Source organism: Malaclemys terrapin, chromosome 11, assembly GCF_027887155.1.
Source record: "Malaclemys terrapin pileata isolate rMalTer1 chromosome 11, rMalTer1.hap1, whole genome shotgun sequence".
In the NCBI taxonomy this organism is placed as follows: domain Eukaryota; kingdom Metazoa; phylum Chordata; order Testudines; family Emydidae; genus Malaclemys; species Malaclemys terrapin.
This window is the reverse complement of record NC_071515.1, coordinates 8,912,941-8,940,146: the sequence shown is the minus strand read 5'-3', so window position 1 is coordinate 8,940,146 and position 27,206 is coordinate 8,912,941. Positions and strand designations below refer to the sequence as shown.

Here is a 27,206-nt window from a genome sequence, read left to right as displayed (position 1 = left end):
AATTGTTTTAAAACTGTTGGTGAACTTTAGAGTGGTTTCTGAAACTTTGAGTTGGATATCAATAAGGTATGTTTCAGAATCAAACATATTAGGGTTACCATATTTCAGCAAGCAAAAAAGAGGATGGGAGGAGCCCTGCCCTAGCCCCGCCCCTGCCCCTCCCACTTCCCGCCCCCCCCAGACCCTCCAACCCTCCCCCCGTTCCTTGTCCCCTGACTGCCCCCTCCTGGGACCCCTGCCCCTAACTGCCCCCCAGGACTCCACCCCCTACCTAAGCCTCCCTGCCTCTTGTCCCCTGACTGCCCCAACCCTTATCCACACCCCCACCCCCAGACAGACCCCTGGGACTCCCACGCCCCATCCAACCACTCCCCACCCCCTGACATCCCCCCCCCAGAACTCCCAACCCATCTAAACCCCTTTGCTCCCTGTCCCCTGACTGCTCCGATCCCTCTCCCCACTCCTGCCCCCTGACAGCTCCCCCCCAGAACTCCCAGCCCCCCTCCCGCTCCTTGTCCCCTGACTGCCCCCTCCTGGGACCCCTGCTCCTAACTGCCCTCCAGAACCCCACCCCCTACCTAAGACTCCCTGTTCCTTGTCCCCCAACTGCCCCCTCCTAAGACCCCCCCCCAACTGCCCCCCAGGACCCTACCCCCTACCTGTACCCTGACTGCCCAAAACTTTCTCCACTCCCCCCAAAAAGCCCCCCCCTGAACTCCCGACCCCCCCCCTGTTTCTTGACTGCCCCCTCCAGAACCTTCCTGCCCCTTCTCCTGCCCCCTGGCCCCCTTACCCTGCTGCTCAGAACAGGGTGTTGGGCTCTGTGCGAGCCGGACACGTGGCTGCGCCTCCCCAGCACAACACACAACCCGGTCCCTGGCCCTGCACAGTGCTGCGGGAGTGGGGGCTGGGCTGCAGGGGAGGAAGAGCTGCCGGCTCAGAATGCAGGGGGGGGGGGGGAGGAGCTCCTCTACAGCTGCTCCGGAGTCCAGCCCGTGACTTTCCTGCAGCCCTCCCAGCCGCTCGCTCTGCTCTGCCGGGGCGGGGGGGGGGGGGGGGGGAATCCCGGACATTTTGAGTGATTTACAAATTCCCCCTGGACGCTATTTTTAGCACAAAAAGGAGGACATGTCCGGGTAAATCCGGACGAATGGTAACCCTAAAACATATGTACTTCTAAGTGCTAGGAAACCTACTGTCCTCTCCATGAAAATTTCTCTTAGTAACTCACTTCCTTCCATGCTAAATAGTGTTTTCATAACTTTTATAAAAACAAAAACTCTGGCTTACTCAGTATACTCCTGTTTCTTAAGATTTCAATGTTTTAAGGAAGAGGTTTTTAAAACAAATTTTCTCTTGTACTGAACTGAGCATATTATTGAGGCTGAATAAAAAAAGAGTAACAAAAAGGTTTAATTGTTTTGATATGTGTTTTTTTGAAAACTCAATTATTTGGGCATCTTTCTTATTTAGATTTATAAAAAGATACTAGAAATATCCATCACAAGATCAGGCAGCCCTTCTAAAACTGAACATTCACAATAATAAAAAATCCTAAACTCTTTAAGTCAGTAGCCAGAATCCATACAATTACAAGCTGAGCTGGCCCCAGACTGTAACTATCTTATGCCAGTAAATAACTGTGGCTAATTGTAATTCCATCCATTCTCCAAATACCCTGCTAAAGATCAGCATGTCTCCAATGCTAAAACTCTAGACCAGGGATGGGGAACCTCCAGCCTGTGGGCCGGATCTGGCCCCCTGCTTAATTTCATACAGCCCGTGTCTAGTCTCCGCACCACGGGCCGGAAGCCCTGAGCCTCGGCACCCCCAAATGGGGCTGGAGCTGCAAGCGCCAGTTTGTCCTGCTGTGGGGGGAAGCTAGGGGCCAGGCTGGTTGGTTGGTGGCCCCTAAGCGCAGGGGCGATCAAGAAAGCTCCAAGTCTGCGTGTGCCTACCCCCGCCTGTAGGCCCCCAATGGGGAACCGTGGCCAATGGGAACTGCAGGGGCAGCGTCTGTGGGCATGGACAGCGCACACTGTGCAGAGCTGCCTGGCCATATCGTGGCCGCTTCCAGGAGTGGCACGGGGCCAGGGTGGGAGAGAGGGAGTCGTCTTAGCCCTGCCACCGACTGGGAGCCACCTGAGGTAAGTGGCACCCGGCTGAAGCCTGCACCCCAAGCCCCTGCCCCAGTCCTGAGTCTGCTCCCGCACTCAAAACCTCTTGGCCCCAGCCCCCTCCTGCACCCTGAACCTCTCATTTCTGGCTCCACCCCGGAGCCTAGGGGAAGCCCCGAGCCTCTGCGCTCTCCCGTGGGGCTATGTGTGGCCAGTGACAGATATTTTCTATGGTTCAGTGGCTCCCGATAGGAAAAAAGATTCTCCACCCCTGCTCTAGACCCCTGCATAGTAAGGGGGTGGGGAGAAGTCCTTCCAGAGGCAGGAGGCTCTCACAGAGAACCCTCTGCCACCAGCACCCTCTTCTGTATTGAGAGAGCTTCACTTTAACATCTCTGATGATTAAAGCTATGGCAGTGTAATACAGGAAGGAGAGGCCTTCAGTCTGGTAACCCAGATCCAAATAATTAAGACCAGTTCCCTGAATGCCACCTGGAAACCTACAGAAAGCTTGCAGAATACATGTATTCCTAGTGCAAAGCTCTGCTTAATACACGAGTTACTGCATTCTGGAGGGTCTTCTGCTTCTGAATAATTTAGGTGTAGCCCTAAATAGTATTACAGTAGTCTAATGGTAAGGTGACAAATGCATAGATAAGTGTACCAAGTGCCACATCCCAAACAAAAAGTTGCACTCTCCTTATTAAGCACAGATGGGACAGTGGGCTCTTTGCTATGTAACCTTTGTTCTAATAAAACCACAAAGTTGTGAGCCTGATTCATAAATGATTGTACACCACCTGTTAATAATGTTGATATAAGTTTAGCCAGTTCTTCTTTTCCCTCCTCCAGTTTAGTATTAGCTGTCCAGATTAACCCTCAGCAGAACCTAGTCCTCATCCAAACACCAATTTCTTATAGACAAATCTCTCATATTCATTCCACTGCAGCTGTGGGATCATTCATTATTTTACTGGCTATTCTATTTCCTTTAATAAAAAATGAACATCCAAACTGTTTAACTGGCATGTGTTTGAGGGGCAATATTTGCTTCCATTTGAAAAGAAAAGCTCATGACACAGCTCATTTTATTGATATATTGTACCTGAGATTTTACCAAATCAAAAGTGATACTAAGAGACAACTGATGCACACAACAGATAGGACTTTTAATTACATTTTCTCTTCAGACTTTTTGGAGTAGAGAAAATATGCAGAAAAGATGAGCCAGTGTTGTTTATGTAATGAAGAAACATTAACATGTAAATCATAAACTCAGTGCTGTCTTTTGATTTGACTGTGAGAGATAGGATACCTGCTTTGATGTTTCTAGAACTGTATATAGCTTGATTCACATGACTTTAGAAGGTGGTAGACAGCCGCATGTAGGAGAAGAATTAACAACAACAACAAAAAAGTGGGGGAAGTGGGTGTGGGCCATAGTTGCATGGTCAACAAATACTTCTAAGTGTTTGCTCTTTCATTTTTGGGCAAAAGTCAAGAAGTCTGGTGTGACATTGTGAAGTAGTTGCTTGTAAGAACTTCCGTTTCTGCCTCAACTTGTTTTGTATGGAAAATGTAATCTTTAAAAAATGGAAAAATGCTTTGACAAGATGGACTTCTGCATATCGTACAAAATAAATGTGGTTTTTTTTTTTGATGTGCCTTTTCTGAAATCCAAACTACTGCAAAACAAGGTGCATGATGCATGTCTGTGCATTTTAATCTCCTGCACCGCACTCTGTTTTCTTTACCATCTCTTCAGCATATTACAGCTGTTCTTAGAATGTGCCTCCCAGGACTGTGTTTCTGTTAGCAACTTCACCATACTATTGTTAAAAAGAAAAATAAATAGCCATTTATTTATTCAATGATAGGACTTATTTTCTGTACCTTTTTAGTAGCAAGACTGACAAGTAAGGCTCCCTGAATTCTGACATTACAACTAAATAAAAACCAAAGCAGAACAGATTAAAGTAGGTTTCATATTTTCTGGCTTGATATATGATATAGTGATTGTTATGGTGCTGACTTTAGAGAATCCTTGTTTAAAGTGATTTGTTATTATTGGTATTTTTTTCCTTTGCATTGATAGTTAGTGACCAGAGGTGGTGCTAGCCCATTGTGGGCCCTAAGCAGGAATATTTTTGCCCCCTTCCAAACACATGCTAATAATTAACAGCCCCCCCCCCCCACCCCACCAACCCTTGAGCTGCTTGGGGTCCTAAGCAATTGCTTAGTCTGCATACCCCTAGTGCTGGCTCTGTTAGTGACTTTGGTTAATTGAACTACTTTAGACATTCCGCAAACAGGTGGTGATGTCAAATCCTTTTTGTGTTTTCCAGATGGACTTTCTGGCCGAGATCAGCCAGTAGAGCTGCTAAATCCACCTAGAGTGAACCATATGCCCAGTTCTGGTAAGAAGAAAAATACATTTCTGTTGAGTGTTATTCCAAGAAGAAAGGCATGCAGAGTATTGTCTTACTTTCTATTGTAAAAGGGTTAGCAGATTACAGCTGTAAATTTATTGAATGATGTCTACTAGGATTTATAAAAATTCACTTTTCCATGGTGAGTGAAAATGTTGATCGAGTGAGTGTGATTGGGGAGCTGCTGGCTCTTCTGAAGGAGAAGTAAGAGGAAAGGAGCAGGAACAGTCCAGGTGCTCTTGGGTTTTTTTTATTAGGGGGGCAGGGAGAAGGCAGAGTGGCTGGAGCTGCGGGTTGTTCACAGAAAGTGAGGGGGGACCAAGAGCAGAGTAACTCCTGAATTACTGGTCTTCTCACAGGCTGGAGGGAATTTCAAAGTGAAGTGGCCTCTGAGTTGCTGCTCTTTAGGAGCTGGGGAGAAAGAGTGAGGAGTAAAGTGCCTTCTTATGCCAAGATTTATCAGAGAGGACTGACAGAGAGATAGTGACTAGCATGATGTCAGGGGTGGCAGAACTAATTAAACAGAATTCTTTCTAAAGATACCACCTGGGAGAATTCTGACTCTTGGGTTTTGATTTTCTAATGTGCAGAATTCCCACAGTTCTTAGAATGTTGACCCCTGGGATCAATGACATCGGTGGGTACTGGGTAAAAATATCTGCAAATCACAGCTGCTATCTTTAAACTGGAGTACCAGGTCTTCATGGTCAAGGGTCATGTGGCGATATGGATAGAGATCTTAAACCTGGGGTTGATTTTTTTTTTTCCCACTAGAAACATTAGGAATTTAAAAAGCTTGTCTCTGAGGGACAAGACCTGATTTGGGCATCAAGCACAAGCAGTCTTCAGTGTGGATGGTATTGTTGCTTGTCTGCTGGGCCACAGGCATAGAAGTGCTGAGAGCTTGAAGATTAGCTGTGGAGCGGAGGGCTATAGAAAAAAGGCCATCCTGGATTCACTTTGGCCTATTCCTCCCTCCCTCAGGTCCTTTCTTCGTGGGAGGGATGGCGAAGTCTCTCTGTGGAGAGCTTTCACAGGCTCTTAATCCATTTTTCACCAGGCACCAAAATCGCAAGGGTTTTTAAAATATTCCATAGTATTAAGCCTGCTGCCTGCAATTACCAGTAATGTGCAGGCCCTCTCTGTTCGAGGCAGACTGGAGGTTTTATGTCTCTGATGACCCCCAGTCACCTGTGATACATGGATTCTGACCATTGTCTGAGGTTACAAGTTCATGTTTTCCTAAAACCCGGCCTGCTCTTAAGCACCCAACGATGCTCTTGGGCAGGGCCGGCTCTAACTTTTTTGCTGCCCCAAGCAGCAAAAAAAAGCCCCGTCCCCACCGCCGAACCCCCCCCCCCTCCCAGCGCCACGCCCCGCACCACCGGAAGCTGTCCTCCCCCGCCGAGCGCCGCGCCGCCGGAGCGCCCTACCCCCAGCGGAATGCCGCGCCGCACCCCCCCGCCCCCCCGCCGCCCCTTACCAGGTGCTGCCCCAAGCATGTGGTTGGGTGCCTGGTGCCTGGAGCCGGCCCTGCTCTTGGGTTTCTTAATATCAGGGAGGAGATTTTTTGCAGAAAAAACAACCCCTCCTTTTAAAACATGTGACACTATATGAAAGACAGAAGGGAGCTTTGTTCCATACTTCCCAGGAATCAAAAGACCAGAGGGCTAGGTTGACATGTTTCAGCAAGGAGGGCATAAGAAATAGGTTAGCATGTTTTTATGGACAAGCACGCACGAAAGTTTATGCCCAAATAAATGTGTTAGTCTCTGAAGTGCCACAAGGACTCCTCGTTGTTATTGGTAATAGTAAGTTACAAGTTACCTAGTGCACTTAATAGAGTTGTCTTTGGTTCTTCCCTTTTGGGTTATAAAAAGCTTTGCTTAAAATAACTTCAAGAAGGGAAGACATCGTGGTAGATGCTGTCAATGTCATTCTGGTAATGATGGAAAAGCTTTATTGAAGGGGAATGTTTTGTCATTCCCAAAGGTGACAGGACTCTGGATTTCTCTATTCTCCTTTGAAGATTCATTCCACAACCAGATCCCCTCAACTGAGAATGCCTTGTCCCTGTGTCTTGAATGCTTCATTCAGGCCTTTGTGATCTGCAGTGTCATAAAGGAGTGCAAATGACTTAGAGAGACAGGATGGGTGACGACAATATTTTATTGGACCATGTTCTGTTGGTGAGTGAGACAAGCTTTCAAGCCACGCACAGCTCTTCTTCAGGTCTGGGAAAGGTACACTCCCAGCATCACAGCAAAATGCAAGGTGGAACAGATTGCTTAGGATAAATATTTAGTACATATTGTAAGGGACTATTCACGGTAGAGTGGCCTGTTAACATCTCTGCAGTCATCGAACAAAAGAGGGGATTAGTGGTCCCTTACAATATGTGCCAACTACTTATTGTGAACAATCTGTTCCACCTTGCATTTTGCTGTGATGCTGGGAGTGTACCTTTCCCAGACATGAAGGAGAGCTCTGTGTGGCTTGAAAGCTTGTCTCACTCACCAACAGAACTTGGTCCAGTAAAAGATTATCCTCACCCACCTTGTCTGTCTAATATCCAGGGGCTGACAGGGCTATAACTACGCTGCATGCAATTGTCAGAGATGCAGGGTGAAATATTCCAAAGTGCCTAAGTGATTTTGGAACTTCTCTCATTGAGTCCCATTGATTTTTCAGTGGAACTTAAGTGCCTAAGTGATGTAGGAACTTTTGAAAATGTTGCCTGCAGTCTCTAATATAGCTGGAACCTGATCTGTTGGTGGCTTTTAAGAACAGTTTAGGAACATAATTTCATCTACCTTATGTTGTAGGTGATCACAATTACAATTTCTTGTTACGATGTGTTTTTTTTTTTTAAAGCTACAATTTTGCAGGACCAAAATAACACAGTATGTAAACTCTGTGTGTCAGCTGTGAAGTAGCAGTTTAGTAAATAAACATAATTTCCAAAGTTGCTCATATCCTTGCTGATGTGATTCATGATGTTGCATTACAAGAAAGAATTATAAATGAAACAATGGTGACTTCTGCTTCATTAGGAACAGAGAAGAAAACATTTAGGAAGAGGCTAAAATCTGTCAGGCACAGGTGGTTTTCCAGTATCTTAGAGAGTGTTATAAATAATGGAGAAGAGATTATTTTTAACAACTATTTTCAAAGTTGCATGGAAGTGTCCTTCAAATATATAATTTAAATATATAAAACTAACATTTTCTTTGAGTTTTAGAGGTGGATCAGGCATACATTTTTCTGTAGTTCAGTCACTGGCATAGCAAAACTAAAATACTTTCATATGTATATGTTCAAATCTAATTTGTAGGATAATTATTTCTTAAAATATAACTTTTTCTTCCTGGTTAATGGAAGACTTAATGTGTAATGATTGTGAAGAAAGGAAACATTTTCTCTTCGGAATTGCATTATTTGTAATTGAGCTTGCTGATTTTTTTAAAAAGTTACATAAATAAGTTTAGCTGGAAATTTCTTTTAGTCTTCAAACTAATGGAACTCATTAATGCTGCAATAGTATTCAGATGACATAAAAGATGTCTAAGTCAGCAGCAACTTTAGGGGAAGCAAAAAATGCTGTACTTTGTAATAGGGATTTTTTTTTTCATATAATGGGCCTTACCCTTTGTTTTTATTTGCTGAATTCAGAAAAGTTAATAGGTGGTTCTAAGGTCTTCTGACCAAACTGATTAGGTTTTCAAGCTGCATGAACCAAACACACATAGCTTGAGAAATAGCTTTTCACATGTCTGTGTTTTAGCTCGCAGGTGCTCACTAGATGTCAGTCTGCTTATTCAATGAACTTCGATCAATGGTGAGGATGTGAGGTTCTGCACACAGGAGTTTAGCCTATATATTAAAATGTGAGCTTGTATTAATGATATTTGTCTATGCCACTTGAATGAAAGCTGCTTTGAGGTTTTCATTGTAAAACTAGAATCTCCAACATTTTAATCAGAATTGATGCATTATGTAAAATATATAGATTAGCCTCTTCAGGATTTAAATCAAATATTATAATGTTTTGTAGAATGCCCTCATTGAATGTTTGATCAATAACAATAATGTCTACATTAAGTGTACTTTCATTTTAGCACTAGAATGAGTATGATTTTTTTTTTTTAAAGTTTCATGCCGCTTAAGCTGGAAACACTTATGTGAAGTAGTTTTCTTGTCAGTATAAACTTTATTGTTGCTCATTTGCTACAATTGAAATAATCTTAAGCAATTTCTCTACTATTGGAAGTATGAAAACAACTTGGTGTATATAATTTGTCAGGAAAATGCTGGAATGCACCATGGGAACATGTTCTTCTTAAACTCAAAAGTTCTTAGTGCAAATTGGCACTAGTTTTCCCACAGCTGATCTACTATGCACGTCATGACAGATCTGTCCGGTTTAAAGGTGACTGGCCTGTGTCCTTGTAGCATATTCCAATACATTGACTGAGTTTGTTCCAGGAAAGTATTAACACATTCCTTAACAATGTTTTGGCTGTGGTTTTTATAGATAGATGGCATTCAAGGAACAAAGCAATTACTTTGACATGTCATACCAACCACTGTAAAAGAATTGGTTAATGAGGGAGATAATATGCTGCTTATAAAGCAGGTATTTAGAGCAGTGTTTAAGCATAGCTAACAGATGCTATTTACTCTGTAATGTGGATGTCAGAGTGGAAAAGGTGTATCAAGATGATTACGTCAGCAATAGCAACCTTAACCACCACGCCTCACTGGTTTGATGGAAAATCTTGGTGGTTGTAATGACCGTAGCAGACCAGAGATGGGAGGTTTCAACATTTTAAGTAGGCTAAACAAAGCCTGTTGCTGCCCAAGATACAGAGTAATCCCCCATAAGTGCTAGGGATTGGTAGTAAGCAAAAGGAAAAAGTAAATAGATTCTACTACTGTCTTAATAGCCTACACAGTCAACATTTGTCAACATATTACTGTGGAAGTTTTCCCTGACTCTGAGACTGCCGTGTAATGCCTTTAATAGAAGTTCAGCAAAAGAAAAGTGCTATAGCAGTGATTCTCAAACTTTTGTACTGGTGACCCCTTTCACAAAGCAAGCCGCTGAATGTGACCCCTTTTATAAATTAAAAACACTTTTAAATATATTTAACACCATTATAAATGCTGGAGGCAAAGCAGGGTTTGGGGTGGAGCTGGCAGCTTGCGACCCCTCACATAATAACCTCACAACCCCCTGTTTGAGAACCCTGGTGCTATAGCAATAGACTGCATGAAATTTCAGTTCCTTGCTTCATCCTCTTCTTGGACCTAATTTGCCAGTCTCACTTTCACAGATTCTTTTTTAAAAAGCTACAGTTGTTTAGAAATTGGCCATCACAAGGAGATGGACTCTGTAATAGAGCAGTTTGTCAAGACGGAAGTTTATTGTCTCTGTTTCTTGGTCTAGACATCCAAAAGGAACGGGGGTGCCTTTTCAGTGCATTGAGACTTTCCAGCTATCAGATCACTGCCTCTAGTTCCTCTAATCTAAAAGCTTTTGAAGAAAATGCAGAAGTTTGCTCAGTTCACTGTGGTTTTCTGAACCTGGTTCACATTTCAGACAGGTCACTTAGAATTCTTGGATACTCAGAGCTATTTGGTCTTGTTCAAGAAAGGAGACCATTAAAACGGATAGCACACAGGATTATTAACACTCCAGAAGATTTCTCAAGCTGAGTGTTTTACTATACTTGGTATACTACATGGCAAAGCCTTCATGGAGACGGAACCTATAGTGGTAACAAAGGTTAACTGCCAAGTTACTGTAAAATGACACATTTGTTGGCATCCGTGTGGTAACCCAATTAAACAAGTGTACTTGTTAACATTAACGACTATACTGTTATCTAATGATAACTGTATGCCTCTCTGGTGGTTTTTGCGTCTCTAGGTTTGGTATGTTTATTAAATCACATAGGGGTGGCATTTTTAGATGATCTTGCATAAGACAGAAAAATGGCAGGGTAGGACTGCCAACGTTTCATTACAATTTCCACCTAAAAGCAAATTAATTATGTCCACCTGAAGATAACTCCTTCCTACACTAGAGGGTCTGAGGAGATTTGAATCCAGAAATTGTCCTATATATTTATTTTCTAGTACCTTTCTGGATTCAAATCTCGTCAAACCCCATTTTGATTTTCATAGTATCTAGTCTTCAGGCAGCCTAGTCTTGTGGAATAAAGACAGAGCTGAGAACTGGGAGCTCCTAAGTGCTAAGCTTTTTTTTCCCCATTGGCTTGCTGTTTGGCCTTGGATGTGTCATGTAACTTTCTGTGTCCATTTCCTCATATATAAGAATGGAAATGACACTTACTGTATATACTTGTCCATAAGCCGAATTTTTTTAGTAAAAAAGGGAAGCACTAGAGAAGGTGGTCGGCTTATGAACGGCTATAGAGAGGGAGAGGTGGGACACAGCCCCTCCCCCCAACAGAGGGAGCAAAGAGAGACAGCAGAGACAGAAGGGAAGAAGCAGGGCCAGAGTCTCTCCGCTTCTGGCCATGCTGCTCTCCCCCTTGCCTCCAAAGCAGCTGCAGCTCTGGGGCTGGTAGGCTGCAGCCATGCCGCTCGGCCCCGCCCCCCAGAGCAGGCTGTGGCCGTGCCACCTGGTCCAGCCTGCTGGAACATGCTGCGTCCACACCGCCCGGTCTGGCCCACCGGAGCAGGCTGCGGCCGCGCTGCCCAGCCTGCCAGAGCTGCTCCAGCTAGGTCAGAGATATCCTTCCCTGGCCATCCCCAGATAAGGTGGGAAGGGATGGGATGGGGAGAGTGTGGGGGTCCCAGGCTAGGGGTGGGGTCATGTGGGGGGGTGGTCACAGGTGTTACTCCCCTGACTCCCAGCCTTCCCCTTCTTCTCCGCCTCCTCCCTCCCCCCCAAAAAAATTCCCCACCAGTTGCTGTCCTGGCCCATCAGGGTAAGCAGCTGGTACACTGGGACATTTTGTTTAGGTAGGTTTACCTCCGTGCCTGTGGACGCTCGAGGTAAAGAAACCATCTCGACCCGCCAGCCGCTTATCCTGATGGCCAAAGTTTGCTGACCCCTGAATTATAGGGTCGGCTTATGAACGCATTATAAACATTTTCCATTTTTACTTATCCATCTTTGGGAGGGTCAGCTTATAAACTAACCGGCTTATGATCGAGTATATATGGTACCTATTTCACTGGGGTTGTAGGGTTAGTTCATGAATATTTGCTCACCTCTTTGAAAATGTCAAGCAGCATTGAAATGTGAAGTATTATTTTTAACCCTTAGCACAATTCACATCGGATGAATAATACACATCCTCAGCTACTTCTCCCTCTCTGCTCCCTTTACAACAAGGCTCCAGTTGCTTATTTACCCCTCCCTGACCCTATTCAGGTTATTAAAATTCCCCATGTTGATCCTCTGCAGATACTTTGGTTCACCACAGTCTTGTATGGGCACAGAAGTGTGACTTGCACACCTGCCTCTCTGTCCCAAAAATCTAAAACATGTGAATTTGCATTTATATATCCGCAAAGCAGTGTTAGAAGAGGACCTTTGAATGCAAGACAGTATTTACAGTGAGCTTTCAGATTTTGTAGGGGAAGAAGAAAAATTAAAGATATGAACAAAAATTTAAAGAATCATTTGCATCTTTAATCAGTAATTGGTTCTCATTGCCTCTAGGTTTTCTAAAAATGACATTAATGTGCCATGAGTGAAAAATAAGTGATTAATATTTCATGGGGAGTTGATCCTGAACTTAAGAATTTTTCAGTAGGAAATTCTTCAGGTTTCAGATGTGACCTATCAGTTACTTTGTTCATTTCATCCAACTTTCTATATATATAATTGTAACCTCTTTATTTTGCCTGGATCTACAACCCTGCTGGAGAAAATGGCAGTCAGAGGAAGCGGGCTCTGATTTCTTTCGTGCCAGGAAAGTACTCTTTGGATACATATGATTAACATATGTTCCATCAGTATTCTGCTTTTCACTGGAGATGATTCAGAATGCCGTGTTTGTAAGACCGTTTGGATTTATCAGTGTCTTTGAGAGGCCCATTTCTGTGTCTGCTATATAGCAATGAAAATTAGTCCTCCATTTGTAACTTCAGTTTTGTCAACCAGGATTTACAGCTTTAGGATGGAGTGGGAGACCATGATCAAACTTTAAACTTTCCTAGGTTCTGACTGTCAGTTCCACCATTCAGGTAAGGAATTGCCTTAATCATTTCTGAAGAATGAATACAGCAAGAAAGTACAGAAGTTGTATTCAACATGGGATTTTATGCTAGTAATACTGACAAAAACTCCTTAGCAAAAATTTTTCACAACACATGACAGGAAATTATCTGCTACTTTTGATAGTCCACAGAGTTAGCCTCAAGTTGGAAACAATTATTTTATTCACAGTATATTTTTCCACAAAAACGTTTGGCTTGATCCAGAATAGATTTCTGTGATGGCACTTCATATTTCAGGAATCCCTGAAGTGCTTTTGGCATAATTAATTGGATCTGTGTAGTCCAGTGATCCAATAAGCAAATGCAACTGTTACATGCTCAGCAACAGCATACAGCTCTGGGCGTAGGAAACTGTTTTAATGAGAGAGGACATGTTGAACAGGACAACAGGGTGTATCATCTACATAGCTTTTCAGGGCAAGGCATTTGAATCCAAGATCAGATCAGTGTGTCAGCCACCCCATCTGACACACTGAACTTGCCTCTCATTACTCCTTTCCCCTCTTCACAGTACTGAGAAATAGAGAAACAAAGCAAGGAAGAGAAGAAAAACCCCAGACCAGCAAGAGGGTAGATAGAAGGTTGAGAAGGGAGGAACAATATCCCCTTGTAATAGTTGGGCTGGGGGGATGGAGGAGTGAACCCCTCTTCACTCCCAGTACCTAGGCAATTAAACAGATGTTATTCTTCCGGTTGCAATATGACATGACATCTTGATGCAGTCTTTCATAGATTCCAAGGCTAGAAGGGACTACTGTGGTCATCTGGTCTGAACTCCTTTATAACACAGACCATAGAACTTCCCCAGAATGATTTCTAGAGCAGATTTGTTAGAATATCCAAAATTCATTTTAAGCATCATCAGGGGTGGGGAATCTACCATGACCCTTTGTAAATAGTTCAAACGGCTAATTGCTCTCACTGACAAAAATTTTCACCTTCTTTCCAGTCTGAATTTGTCCATCTTCAGCTTCCAGCCATTGGATCCTGTTATACCTTTCTCTGCTAGACTGAAGAGGCTATTATTAAATATTTGTTCCCCACATAGAACTTAATAGACTAATCAGCCTTCTCTTTATTAAACTAAGTAGATTGAGCTCGGAGTCTCACTATATAAGGCATGTTTTCTAATCCTGTACTAATTCTTGGGCTCTTCTCTGAACCCTCTCCACTTTGCGTACGTCCAGATTACCCACCGTGGTAGCGATCGATTTATTGGGGATCGATTATCGCGTCTCGCGATATATCGATCCCCAAATGCGCTCCCTGTCGACTCCGGAACTCCACTGGCGCGAGCGGTGGTAGCGGAGTTGACAGGGGAGCTGCGGCCGTCGATCCCGCGCCGTGAGGATGGGAGGCAAGTCGGAATAAGATACGTTAACTTCAGCTACGATATTGCCGTAGCTGAAGTTGCGTATCTTACATCGACCCCCCCCCCCCCCGGGCCCCCAGTGAAGACCAGGCCTTTATCAACATTCTTCTTGAATTGTGGACACCAGAACTGGACGCAGTATTCCAGTGGTAGTTGCACAAATACAAAATAGAGCAGTAAAATAACTGCTCAACTACTCAAGATTCCCTTGCTGATGAATTCCAAGATTGCACTAGCTCTTTTGGCCACAGCATCACACTGGGAGCTTATGTTCAGCAGATTATCCACTGTGACCCTCCAAACTTTTTCAAAGTCACTACTTCCCAGGATAGTCTCCCATCCTATAAGTGTGGCCTACATTTTTTGTCCCTGGATGTGTACATTTACAGTTAGCCATATTCAAATGCATATTGTTCACTTACATCTGATATACAAAGTGATTCAGAGTGATCACAATGAATGATCTATCTGCTTCATTATTTACCATTCCCCCAATATTTGTGTCAGATGCAAACTTTCAGTGATTTTTGTTTTCTTCCAGGTCAGTGATAAAAATGTTATATAGTGTAGGGCCAAGAGTCGATCCCTTTGGGACCCCACTGGAAACAAAGCTACTTGATGATTCCCTGTTCACAATTACATTTTGAGATCTATTGTATAGTTAGATTTTAATCTATTAATATGTGCCATGTTAATTTGATATCTTTTGTAATTTTTTAATCAAAATGTTGTGGAGGTACCAAGTCAAACACCTTATAGAAGTCTAAGTATATTACATCAACACTATTACCTTTATCAAGCAAACGTGTAATATCATCAGAAAAAATATTAAGTTAGACAGATTTTATTATCTGTAAACACATGTTGATTTGCATTAATTATATTATCCTCCTTTAATAATCAAATCCTGTATTGGCTGTTCTATTATCTTGCCTGGGAGCGATGTCAGGCTGACAGGCCTGTAATTATCTGGGTCATCCTGTTTACCCTTTTTTTAAAATTGGCACATGAGCTTTCTTCCCATCTTCTGGAAGAAGTGTTCCAACATTTACTGAGAATCAGCATTAATGGTCCGGCGATCTCCTCAGTAGCTCTTTCAAAACTTGGATGCAAGTTATCTGGACCTGCTGATTTTTAAAATATCTAACTTTAGTAGCTTCTGTTTAACATCATCCAGAGATACTAGTGGAATGGAAAGAGTGTTATCAGCATGAGACTATATCATATGATTTTTTCCCCATATCCAGAGCAGAAACATTTATTGAATACTTCTGCCTTTTCTGCAGTCATACTGATATTTCTACCATTTCCATCTTCTAAAGAACTAATATCATTGTCCAGATTCTTTTTGTTCCTTATATATTTAAAAAATATTCCTTATTGTCCTTAACTTGGTTGGCCGTAGATTTATCCTTGTGTCGTTGGTTTCTTTTATCAGTTTTCTGTAATTCTTAAATTCTGATTTATATTCATTACTAGCAACTTCCCCTTTCTTCCATTTGTTAATATATATAATTATTTTCTAGCTGCCTTCCTTCCCTTCTAAACCATGTCGATTTTTTTACCAGCTCAGCCTTCTTCCTTAACTGTGGATTGTCACTTACATTTTTCTGATTAAATACTTCTTCCCATCTGATTTGACTTATAATTGTTTTCCCTTTGTGAAATTGGCTCTGTTAAAGCTGTGTGTGCGAGTGTGTGTATTTTTTCTTTACTGGTCTAGACTTTATTTTGCTTGCGCATTAGAAATCAAGTGAGGATGAGTTGTACCTAAGCTACCTTCTGTGATCAGTTCCTCGTTATCTTTTAGCACAAGGTCTAATGAAGAATTCCCCTCTGTTGGCTGCCACACTTTTTGAGTTAGGAAATTGTCATCTATAATGTTTAGAAATTCCAAGAATATTTTAGTACTGGTAACATGAAACCTCTAACATATGTCACTCAAATTTAAGTCCCCCATAGTCAGTTATTTTCCCTGCCAATTATAGATAGGAGCAAAAGGAGGAAGTCGTCCTGTTCCCTATTGTGATTTGGTGGTCTGTAGCAGACACGAGCTAATACCTCATCTTGTGCTTTATCTGTTAGGCCATTGATCCATAAATATTCAAGATAATTTTCTTCTGAATTATCAGTGACTCAGAAACAGGTAATTCCATTTTTGATATAGAGTGACACTCCCCCTTCCCTTTGCCCACTGGATCCTTCTTAAGTAGGTCATAACCATTGACTTTAACATTCTGTTTGTGTGAATTATCCCAGCAGGTTTTGGTAATAGCAATTAGATCAAATTTATTCCTAGACACCACAATACAAATAAGTGATGGTCACGTTAACACCACCCTATACCGAAAACCCACCGACCGCTATGCCTACCTTCATGCTTCCACCCCGAACACACCACACGATCCATCATCTACAGCCAAGTGCTGAGGTACAACCGCATCTGCTCCAACTCCTCAGACCGAGACCAACACCTACAAGATCTTCACCAAGCATTCTCAAAACTACAATATCCACACAAGGAAATAAGGAAAGAAAACAATAGAGCCAGACGTGTACCCAGAAGCCTCCTGCTACAAGACAAGCCCAAGAAAGAAACCAACAGAATTCCACTCGCCATCACCTACAGTCCTCTGCTTAGACCTCTCCAACGCATCATCAGTGATCTACAACCCATCCTGGACAATGATCCCTCGCTTTCACAGACCTTGGGAGGCAGGCCAGTCCTCGCCCACAGACAACCCACCAACCTTAAGCATATTCTCACCAGCAACCACACACCGGACCATGACAACTCTAACTCTGGGTATGTCTACACTACGAGAGTAGTTCAATTTTACTTAAAGCAAATTTGTGGAACCGATATTACAAAGTCGAACATGTGTATCCACACTAAGGACAGTAATTCGACTTTGTGAGTCCACACTAACGGGGCAAGCGTCGACATTGGAAGCGGTGCACTGTGGGCAGCTATCCCACAGTTTCCGCAGTTCCCGCTGCCCATTGGAATTCTGGGTCGAGCCCCCAATGCCTGCTGGGGCCAAAAATGTGTCGAGGGTGGTTTTGGGTAACTGTCGTCATTCAGCTCTCACTCCTGCCCTCCCTCCATGAAAGCGCCGGCGGGCAATCAGTTCGCTCACTTTTCTGGTGATTGACAGCGTGGACGCCACAGCACTGCGAGCATGGAGCCTGCTGCGACCATCCCTGCAGTTATGGCCATTGTCAACACCTCGCACCTTATCATCCACCTTTTTCAGAGGCAGATGCTGAGAAATCAGGTGAGGAGGCTACGGCAGCGCAGTGAGGACATTAAGTCTGAGAAGGGCACAGACCTCTCACAAAGCACGGGACCCCGCGCTGTGGACATCATGGTGGCAATGGGTCATGTTGATGCTGTGGAACGGCGATTCTGGGCACGGGAAACAAGCACGGACTGGTGGGACCGCATAGTGCTGCAGGTCTGGGATGAATCACAGTGGCTGCGAAACTTTCGCATGCGGAAGGGAACTTTCCTGGAACTTTGTGAGTTGCTGTCCCCTGCCCTGAAGCGCAAGGAAACCCAGATGCGAGCAGCCCTGACTGTCCAGAAGCAAGTGGCCATAGCCCTCTGGAAGCTTGCAACGCCAGACAGCTACTGGTCAGTTGCGAATCACTTTGGAGTGGGCAAATCTACCTTAGGGGTTTCTGTGATGCAAGTAGCCAGCGCAATCGTTGAGCTACTGCTCTCAAAGGTAGTGACCCTGGGAAATGTGCAGGTGATCATAAATGGCTTCGCTGCGATGGGATTCCCAAACTGCAGTGGGGCAATAGATGGAACTCACTTCCCTATCCTGGGACCGGCCCAGCAGGCCAGCCAGTACGTTAACCGAAAGGGCTACTTGTCAATGGTGCTGCAAGCACTGGTGGACCATAGGGGATGTTTTACCACCATCAACGTCGGATGGCCGGGCAAGGTTCATGACGCTCGTGTTTTCAGAAACTCTGGTCTGTTTAGATGGCTGCAGGAAGGTATTTACTTCCCGGACCACAAAATAACTGTTGGGGATGTGGAGATGCCTACAGTCATCCTCGGGGACCCAGCCTACCCGCTAATGCCCTGGCTCATGAAGCCCTATATAGGCGCCCTGGACAGTGGAAAAAGAACTCTTCAACTGCCGTCTGAGCAAGTGCAGAATGGTGGTGGAGTGTGCTTTTGGACGTCTGAAGGGGAGATGGAGAAGCTTACTGACTCGCTCTGATCTCAGCAAAACCAATATCCCCATAGTAATTGCAGCTTGCTGTGTGCTCCACAATCTCTGTGAGAGCAAGGGGGAGACGTTTATGGCAGGGTGGGAGGTTGAGGCAAATCGCCTGGCTGCTGATTACGCCTAGCCAGACAGCCAGGCGATTAGAGGGGCCCAGCGGGACGCGCTGTGCATCCGGGAAGCTTTGAAAGCTAGGTTCCAGAGTGAGCAGGGTAATCTGTGACTATTAAATTTGTTTAAACAGAAGCTGAACCTGCTCCCGTTTCTTTACCCAGTTAACGTTGACTATCCTCTCCAGTTACCAACCCCCTTCCCTCCCCTCCAACACACCTTTAACAATAAAATAAATGAAACTTTGTTCACTAACACAGTTTTCTTTATTAAGGATTTTGTGTTAAAGTGTTGAAACTGGGACGCAGACTGTGGTGGGGAGCGGGTGTAGTGATGGAAAGGACGCTTCTAAACTCGAGGAATGACAGGCTCTTGCTCCTAGAGCGGTCCACAGTGGTGGACTGGTTGTTTCAACGGAGCCTGCCACCCCTCCTTTTTGGGACTTTGTGTGGGGGCTATGTGACTTTGTGGTGGGGGGAGGGCGGTTACAGATCCCTTGCTGCGTGGCTCTGTCATCCAGGCTAAGGACCGCTGCATAAGATCTGTAACCGCCCTCCTCCGCCACAAACTCACATAGTCCCCCCACACAGAACAGGAAAACCACCTCCAAGACTGACCAGGGTGCCTAGTGACTGCAATGTGTGTGTGACCTTCTGCTGAACCTGTCCCCATGTCTGTACCCTGGTAAAGGTGACTGTCCTCTCCAATTACCAACCCCCTTCCCCCCCCTTCAAACACACTCTCCTTTAAAAGAACATGACGGAAACCGTAATTAACAGAAACATATTTTTTATTAACAACTACACAGGGGATGAAACTGGGACGGGGGCTTGGGTGAGGTGCTTTTGGAGTGAAGGAAAGGACTTATCAAATCTTTGGGAATGAGAGCCTTCTGTTACTTGAGCAGTCTGCAGGGGTGGAGTGACTGTTTTCACGGCCCCTGCCGCCCCTCCTCCTTGGGACTTTGGGTGAGGGGAGGATGGGACTTTGTGGCGGGGGAGAGCAGTTAAAGATAGAATGCAGCAGGGCTCTGTCCTCCTGCCTCCGGTCCTGCAGAACATCTACAAGGTGCCGGAGCGTGTCCATTTGCTCCCTCATTAGTCCAAGCAGCATTTGAGTCGCCTGCTGGTCTTCCTGCCGCCACCTCTCCTCCCGTTCGCTGTGTGCTCGCTGGTATTGCGACATGTTCTCCCTCCACTGGGTCTGCTGTGCCGCCTTGGCTCTGGAGCAGCCCATAAGTTCTGAGAACATCTTGTCCCGTGTCCTTCTCTTTTGTCGCCTGATCTGCGCCAGCCTCTGGGAGGGGGATGCCGGGGTAGCTCGGGAGACACTCGCAGCTGTGGGATGGGAAAAAGGGAGTGAACTCCTCATAAAGATACAGTTTTGCGAACAATGAATATAGTCTTTCTCTGTGAACAAGACCATGCACAGCACCTATCACATGCGCACTCAGTACAAGGTTGAATTTTCAGCCTTCCCATTGAGTGCCTGGGGTCTTGCTGTACAGATCACACAAGCGGGGCCGGACAACGGAATTCGGCTAGCAGGCGGACATGGTAAGCCATAGACTTTTGGCTGTGTAAAGCTTAATTTATAGCAGTGCCCTCCTTTCACGTTCCAAGCAATGCTTCTGGCGTTGGCCAGTTCTTGCTGCCAGCAATCCAGCCAGCATAAACTCTGCCCCTGTCCCACCCCCCTCGCGGCTGTCCCCGGGAAAGATCCCTGCATGCTGCCCCTGTCACGCCTCCACCGCTTGGCTGTAAACGGCCGGTTACAGTTATGTAAAGGAACAGGCAATCAGTCCCAATACTAACATTCCCCTAATTCAAAGCAGGTCACCATGAGTGATATCGCTCTGATGAGGATTTTGGAGACAGAGAAAGACCGCATGCTGCGTGAATGCCAGCAAGCACCAGGGCTGTATGCCGCCATGCTTTGCGAGGCAATGATCCCTGAGTACTTGCTGCTAGCCTGGCACGGGAAAGTTTCCTACCATGGAGGACGCAATAAGGCCGCTCTCCCCAGGAACCTGATGCAAAGGCTTTCACAGTACCTCCAGGAGACCTTTGTGGAGATGTCCCAGGAGGATTTCTGCTCTATCCCCGGACATATTGACAGAATTTTCCAGTAGCTGCACTGGCAAGGACTAGAAACTAAAGCGCCTAGGGCAAACTAATCATGAAAAACCTATTGTTAAGATACCATTCCTATTCTGTTCAAAATAAATGTTTAAAACACTTACCTACTGATGTTTCCCCTGATTCACAGTCCGGGTTACCGCCTTGGGAGGGTTGGTAGGGGATCTCCGTGAGGGCGATGAAGAGATCCTGGCTGTCGGGGAAATCAGCGTTGAAAGCGCTGTTGACTGCCTCGTCCTCCTCATCTCTTTCCTCATCTTCCCCGTCCGCGAACATCTCCGAGGAAGTGGCCGTCGACAATACCCCATCATCAGAGTCCACGGACAGTGGTGGGGTAGTGGTGGCGGCCGCACCTAGAATGCAATGCAGTGCCTCGTAGAAACAGCATGTCTGGGGCTGGGATCCGGAGCGCCGTTTGACTGTTTGGTCTTCTGGTACCCTTGTCTCAGCTCCTTGATTTTCACGCGGCACTGCGTTGCATCCTGTCTGTATCCTCTCTCCGTCATGGCTTTTGAGATCTTCTCGTAGATCTTCGCATACTGTTTTTTCGATCGCAGTTCCGAAAGCACGGACTCATAGCCCCACACTGTGATCAGATCTAAGACTTCCCAATCAGTCCATGCTGGGGCCCTCTTTCTATTCTGCGATTCCATGGTCACCTCTGCTGGAGAGCTCTGCATCGTTGCCAGTGCTGCTGAGCTCGCCACGATGTCCAAACAGGAAATGAGATTCAAACTGGCCAGACAGAAAAAGGAATTCAAATTTTCCCGGGTTTTTCCTGTGTGGCTGGTCAGAGCATCCGAGCTCGGACTGCTGTCTAGAGCGTCAACAGAGTGGTGCATTGTGGGATACCTCCCGGAGCTATTAGTGTCGAATTCCATCCACACCTACCCTAATTAGACATGGCCATGTTGAATTTAGCACTACTCCCCTCGTCGGGGAGGAGTACAGAAATCGATTTAAAGAGACCTCTATGTCAAAATAAATAGCTTCGTTGTGTGGACGGGTGCAGGGTTAATTCGAGTTAACCCTGCTAAATTTGACATAACCTCCTAGTGTAGACCAGGCCTCAGGAACCAATCCATGCAACAAACCTCGATGTCAACTCTGCCCACATCTACACCAGCAACACCATCACAGGACCTAACCAGATCAGCTACAACATCACCGGCTCATTCACCTGCACGTCCACCAATGTTACATATGCCATCATATGCCAGGAATGCCCCTCTGCTATGTACATTGGCCAACTGGACAGTCACTACGCAAGAAGATAAATGGACACAAGTCAGATATCAGGAATGGCAATTTACAAAAACCTGTAGGAGAACACTTCAACCTCCCTGGCCACACAATAGCAGATGTAAAGGTAGCCATCTTACAGCAAAAAAACTTCAGGACCAGACTCCAAAGAGAAACCGCTGAGCTCCAGTTCATTTGCAAATTTGACACCATCAGATCAGGATTAAACAAAGACCGTGAATGGCTATCCAACTACAGAAGCAGTTTCTCTTCCCTTGGTGTTCACACCTCAACTGCTAGCAGAGCACCTCACTCTCCCTGATTGAACTAACCTCGTTATCTCCAGACTGATTCTTGCCTGCATATTTATACCTACCTCTGGAAATTTCCATTGCATGCGTCTGACGAAGTGGGCATTCACCCACGAAAGCTTATGCTCCAATACATCTGTTAGTCTTAAAGGTGCCACTGGAGACTCTGTTGCTTTTATCAAATTTATGCTCATTAATGAGCAATTCTGCTTTCTCTTGGTTGTTACCCAGGTTCATAGCATTGGTGTTATAGGCAATTTAACAATTTCTTCTTGTCATATCCTTTGGTTCCTTGATTAATTTTGTTCTCAACATGTTGATTTTGTGCTAACTTTGCACATGGTGGGATGTTCCATTACAATTGTATTTTACAAGTTTTGAAGCTTGAGTACCACTGCTTTGTGTTTTTGATGTTAATGGGAAAGGGATCCCTAGTTTAATGGCTTACCTGAGAACACCTCTAACACACTGCAGCAGTTCCCATGTATTGCTCTGAAGAGTTACTTGTTTTGAGCTGTGGCCTTGATGCAGGACTTGAACACTCTCCTCACCTCCCCTGACTCTTGGGCTGGAAGGTGCAAGGTCCAACCCAAATGCAGGGCTTTGGAGCTGTGCTCCAGCTCCAGGCAAAAACCTGCAGCTCCACTGCTCCGGAGCTGCTCTGTGCTCCAGCTCCGCTCCAAAGCCCTGCAAACAAGAATGGCAACATAGCTTTTCATTGGATAACCTGATTAAATGTAGGAACGCTTTCAGTTTGAACAATCGAGTGTTTTGACTTTTAGTGTGAAGAGCTTTGGAGATGAGATATAGTATCTTCATCAGATCAGAGGGGCTGAGATCTGAGTGGAAACACTTCCACTTCCACCTCCTCCTACAATTTTCTCCTTTTCCTATATTGCTTGCTCTACAGACTTTGGAAGGTCCCTGAGCGAATATCTACCCTCATTCTCCCTGCCTGTTGTAACAAACTAGCTGGCTCTTCATCATGGAGCAACTATGGGTTCCCTGCCCAACCCCAGCTTCTGTCTTCCCCTGTTGCTTTTTGTCCTGTTGGGAAGGGAGGAGGATATGACAGCAGAAGTGGGTAGGAGGTTTGGCCCAGGAAGAGTAATGAAGTGGTAGAGTGAAATTTGCTGCAACCTACCTCCCAGTAGCCCCAGAAATTTGTCAACTCCATGCTAAATGCTGTTGGAAACTGGATACTTTTCTGTTTGTTTGAGTACGCTGTACTTGAGCAGACTCATGCCACAGCCAACTCCTGAAAGAAGCTTGTGGCTGGTGCTGGTCCCCTGCTTGCCCCTGGGATGGTAATTTGAGGTCAGCCCTAATCCAAAGGCTCCTATATTCTTACTTGGAACACTCTGTAATTAAATATCCTTTCATTTTGCTTAACCTTAATACCTTTTGACCTAAACTACTCTTTCGCTACTTGTTTCTCCCTCTATTTGCCATTTGTCAACTATTTCATATTGGATGAATCATTCATGTTTGATTAGAAATTCTTCATTATAGAATAGTCCAAATTTTTTGTTATGATCTAATTTACATGTTTGGAATATCACACAGAATATGCTTACAATTTAATGTCACTTTGCTAGAAAGGTTTTTTAAAACTGGGAAGAAGCTCATGGCCACAGCAGTTCTATCCAGTATATTTCATAAGCCAATTTTACATAGAAATGTCTAACAAAATTCGGAGAGAAGGCTAAACTTTATCTGTACTCAGTGTGTTCAGCAGCAATTGTAGCAGCTACTCTACCACTGTTCTTCATGGCAACTGGGGGCCCCATGTTTTAGGACAAACCTCATTTTTATCCTGGCTGCATCTTTGTCATGTTCACAAAGATCATCAAGTTATGATGATACCGTTAATGGATCTTTTCCAAAGTCCTGAGTTGCCAGCATACATCAAGGATAGACCAGAGGTGCCAGGAACTAGAGCAGCAGACTTCTTTGGGACTTTGGACCTTCAGTAATAATTTTGAGTCTCACCCGACACTGAGAATATGAAGTGTTTGGAACTCAACTGTTTACAGATTGTATGTGTGTGCTGCAAACCTTTCTTTGAATAACTTTATTAGAAAAAGCTAATGAGAACTTCATTTTCTGTCCAAAATAGTTTTGACGTTTGACCTGTATGGGAAAATTATCATGACAAACTTTGTGCTGCAGTCCTGTTGTATGTATTCCAGAAGACTGTTACTTTCAGACTATTTGATAACATATTTATTTTGATTTGGAAATTGCAACTAAGGCGGATCATAAGGGCTCAGGAAGGATTGCACAGAGATGGTGCCTATATATGTGATGGAAAAAAATATAAAATGTGAATCAATCAGAACAAGACTTGGACTTCTTTTAACAAAATACTAATTTAATGTTTCAAAAGGAAGCATATTTGCATCCTATTGCTGTGAGAAATAGAATGGTTTTTGTTAACTCTTTTGACCATGTGAAATAAGCTTAGACAATCAGGAAGCAAGAACCAATACCATACAACTTGTGTCACTATAAAACTTGGAAATATTATATGTGACCTTTCACTCAAGTTTCTGCAAAAGCATTTTGCAAAATTCCTGCAATTCCACAGAAGTTCAACAAATTCAGAACCAGCACATTTTAAAACGTTGAACATTTTTGGCCAGATGTAAAGTAAATGCGTATCTATATCTATACCAGGGTTTCACTTTCATTCACTCTAATTTAAGCTTTTGTGTGCCAGTAATACATTTTAATGTTTTTAGAAGGTCTCTTTTTATAAGTCTATAATATATAACTAAACTATTGTTGTATGTAAAGTAAATAAGGTTTTTAAACTGTTTAAGAAGCTTCATTTAAAATTAAATTAAAATGCAGAGCCCCCCGGACCAGCGGCCAGGACCTGGGCAGCGTGAGTGCCACTGAAAATCAGCTCACGTGCTGCCTTCGGCACGCGTGCCATAGGTTGTCTACCCCTCATCTATATAATACATGCCAAAGTGGTGTGGAATACAGTTCTGGGGGCTTCTGTACATGGCAGGCTTAACCTGCAGCTTTTTGATGTCAGGTAGCATGCAGTACACAAGATGCACTAATAGCATGCACAAAGGATGCCTGTGCCTGCCTTTAAAACACATTGTGTACATGTGGTGCCACCTTGCTATGTACTAAGTGTGTGGTATTATCTGAATATATCCCATGGTCCTTTTCTTTGCTGCTGAACAGTGTTCACCCTGGGATTTTTCTCTGTGCATAGTGGGATACACAGTGGGAACCAGGCATGTTAAAATTAAAAACAAAAATCACATGTTTCCACGGTCTCTACCACATCCTTCCTTTTTTGGGAGGGCCAGCACCATTTTTGAATGCTGTCGGCCAGCATAGGACCCAGCAAAGCTGTTGCCTCTATGCTGGTAACCACGAATACCCAGAGGCTGCTTGAGCTGTATTTCATTGCTCAAAGCTGAATGAATTGTGCTTTGGACTCCACCCGCTGCATCATGGACCAGGTGATGTGACAGCAGCTTGAAGAGCTTCAGAGTCAGAGAAAGCAGGATGAGGAAGAAGAGGAGGACACCGAGCAACTGATAATACATGAGTGGTTTCTGGAGCAATCTCATACTGTGAAGTGCCATTGCTGGGCTTAGGAAACCAGCGTGGTTTGGTGGGAAAGGATTGTTTTGCAGCGCTTGGATGACCAGCAGTGGTGAGAGAATTTCAGGATGGGGAGAGCAGCCTCTTTTTGAAATGTGCTGAACTAGTTTGGAGCTGCAGTGGCAGCATACCAACATATGATGCCCCTTGCCTGTTGAGAAGCGGTTGCCATTGCTTATCTGGAAGCTAGTCAACCCTGAATACTACTAGTCTGTAGACAAGCTGTCAAGCTTCCTTCTCCACTCTGAACTTTAGAGTACAGATATGGGGACCTGCATGTGAACCCCTAAACTGAATTACCGGCTTGGGAGTGGTGGCAGCAAAACCAGATCTAAATACTAACTCCCTTCCCTGGGTAGCCTTGAGAGACTTCTTCACCAATTTCCTGGTGAACACCGATCCAAACCCTTGAATCTTAACACAAGGAGAATTTAACCAATCCCCTCCTTTCCCCCACCAATTCCTGGTGAGTCCAGATCCAATCCCCTTGGATCTTAAAACAAGGAAAAATTAAGCAGGTTCTTAAAAAGAAGGCTTTTAATTAAAGAAAAGGTAAAAATCATCTCTGTAAAATCAAGATGGAAAATAACTTTACAGGGTAATCAGATTCAAAGAGTCAGAGGAACCCCCTCTAGCCTTAAGTTCAAAGTTACAGCAAACCGAGGTAAACCCTCTAGCAAAAGGAACATTTACAAGTTGAGAAAACAAAGATAAACCTAACACGCCTTGCCTGGCTGTTGCTTACGAGTTTGAAATATGTTCAGAAAGATTTGGAGAGCATGGATTGATGTCTGGTCCCTCTTAGTCCCAAGAGCAAACAACCCCCAAAACAAAGAGCACAAAGAAAAGTCTTTCCCCCACCAAGATTTGAAAGTATGTTGTCCCCTTATTGGTCCTTTGGGTTAGGTGTCAGCCAAGTTACCTGAGCTTCTTAACCCTTTACAGGTAAAAGGATTTTGGAGTCTCTGGCCAGGAGGGATTTTATAGTATTGTACACAGGAGGGCTGTTACCCTTCCTTTTATAGTTATGACACAACAATTTGACATGGGGAAATAGACTGTTGAGGGCCATTGTCATGCAGGTGTGAGATGCCATGGAAGAGGTATTGTGCACTGAGTTATAAAGTTTGATAGTGCTGAGGAAATTACTGATGGCTTTACATGCACGGGGTTCCCAGACTATATTGGGTCAAGTGATGGGACCTATGTACCAATTACTTGGTACTCCTCTCCCTCTCTGCTCTTCCCACGTCAGGGCTCAGAATTCATAAACGGAAGGGTTATTTCTCCATGGTGCTCCACGGGCTGGGTGAAATCCAGGGCTGACTTATGGACAGAAACGTTGGATGG

General features: G+C 44.5%; 1 protein-coding gene across 7 annotated transcripts in view; it reads left to right on the top strand.

The window, feature by feature from the left end:
- The window catches only part of HDAC4 (histone deacetylase 4), a 439,923-nt gene that overhangs the window by 169,822 nt on the left and 242,895 nt on the right, over window positions 1-27,206 (top strand). For 6 of the 7 annotated variants that reach the window (XM_054043721.1, XM_054043725.1, XM_054043723.1 and 3 more), the window contains exon 3: window positions 4,463-4,534. The exons of the other annotated variant lie outside the window; for it this stretch is intronic. In XM_054043721.1, coding sequence (XP_053899696.1) covers window positions 4,463-4,534 — 72 coding nt within the window. The remainder of the gene's footprint in view (window positions 1-4,462; window positions 4,535-27,206) is intronic. 7 annotated transcript variants of the gene reach the window in all.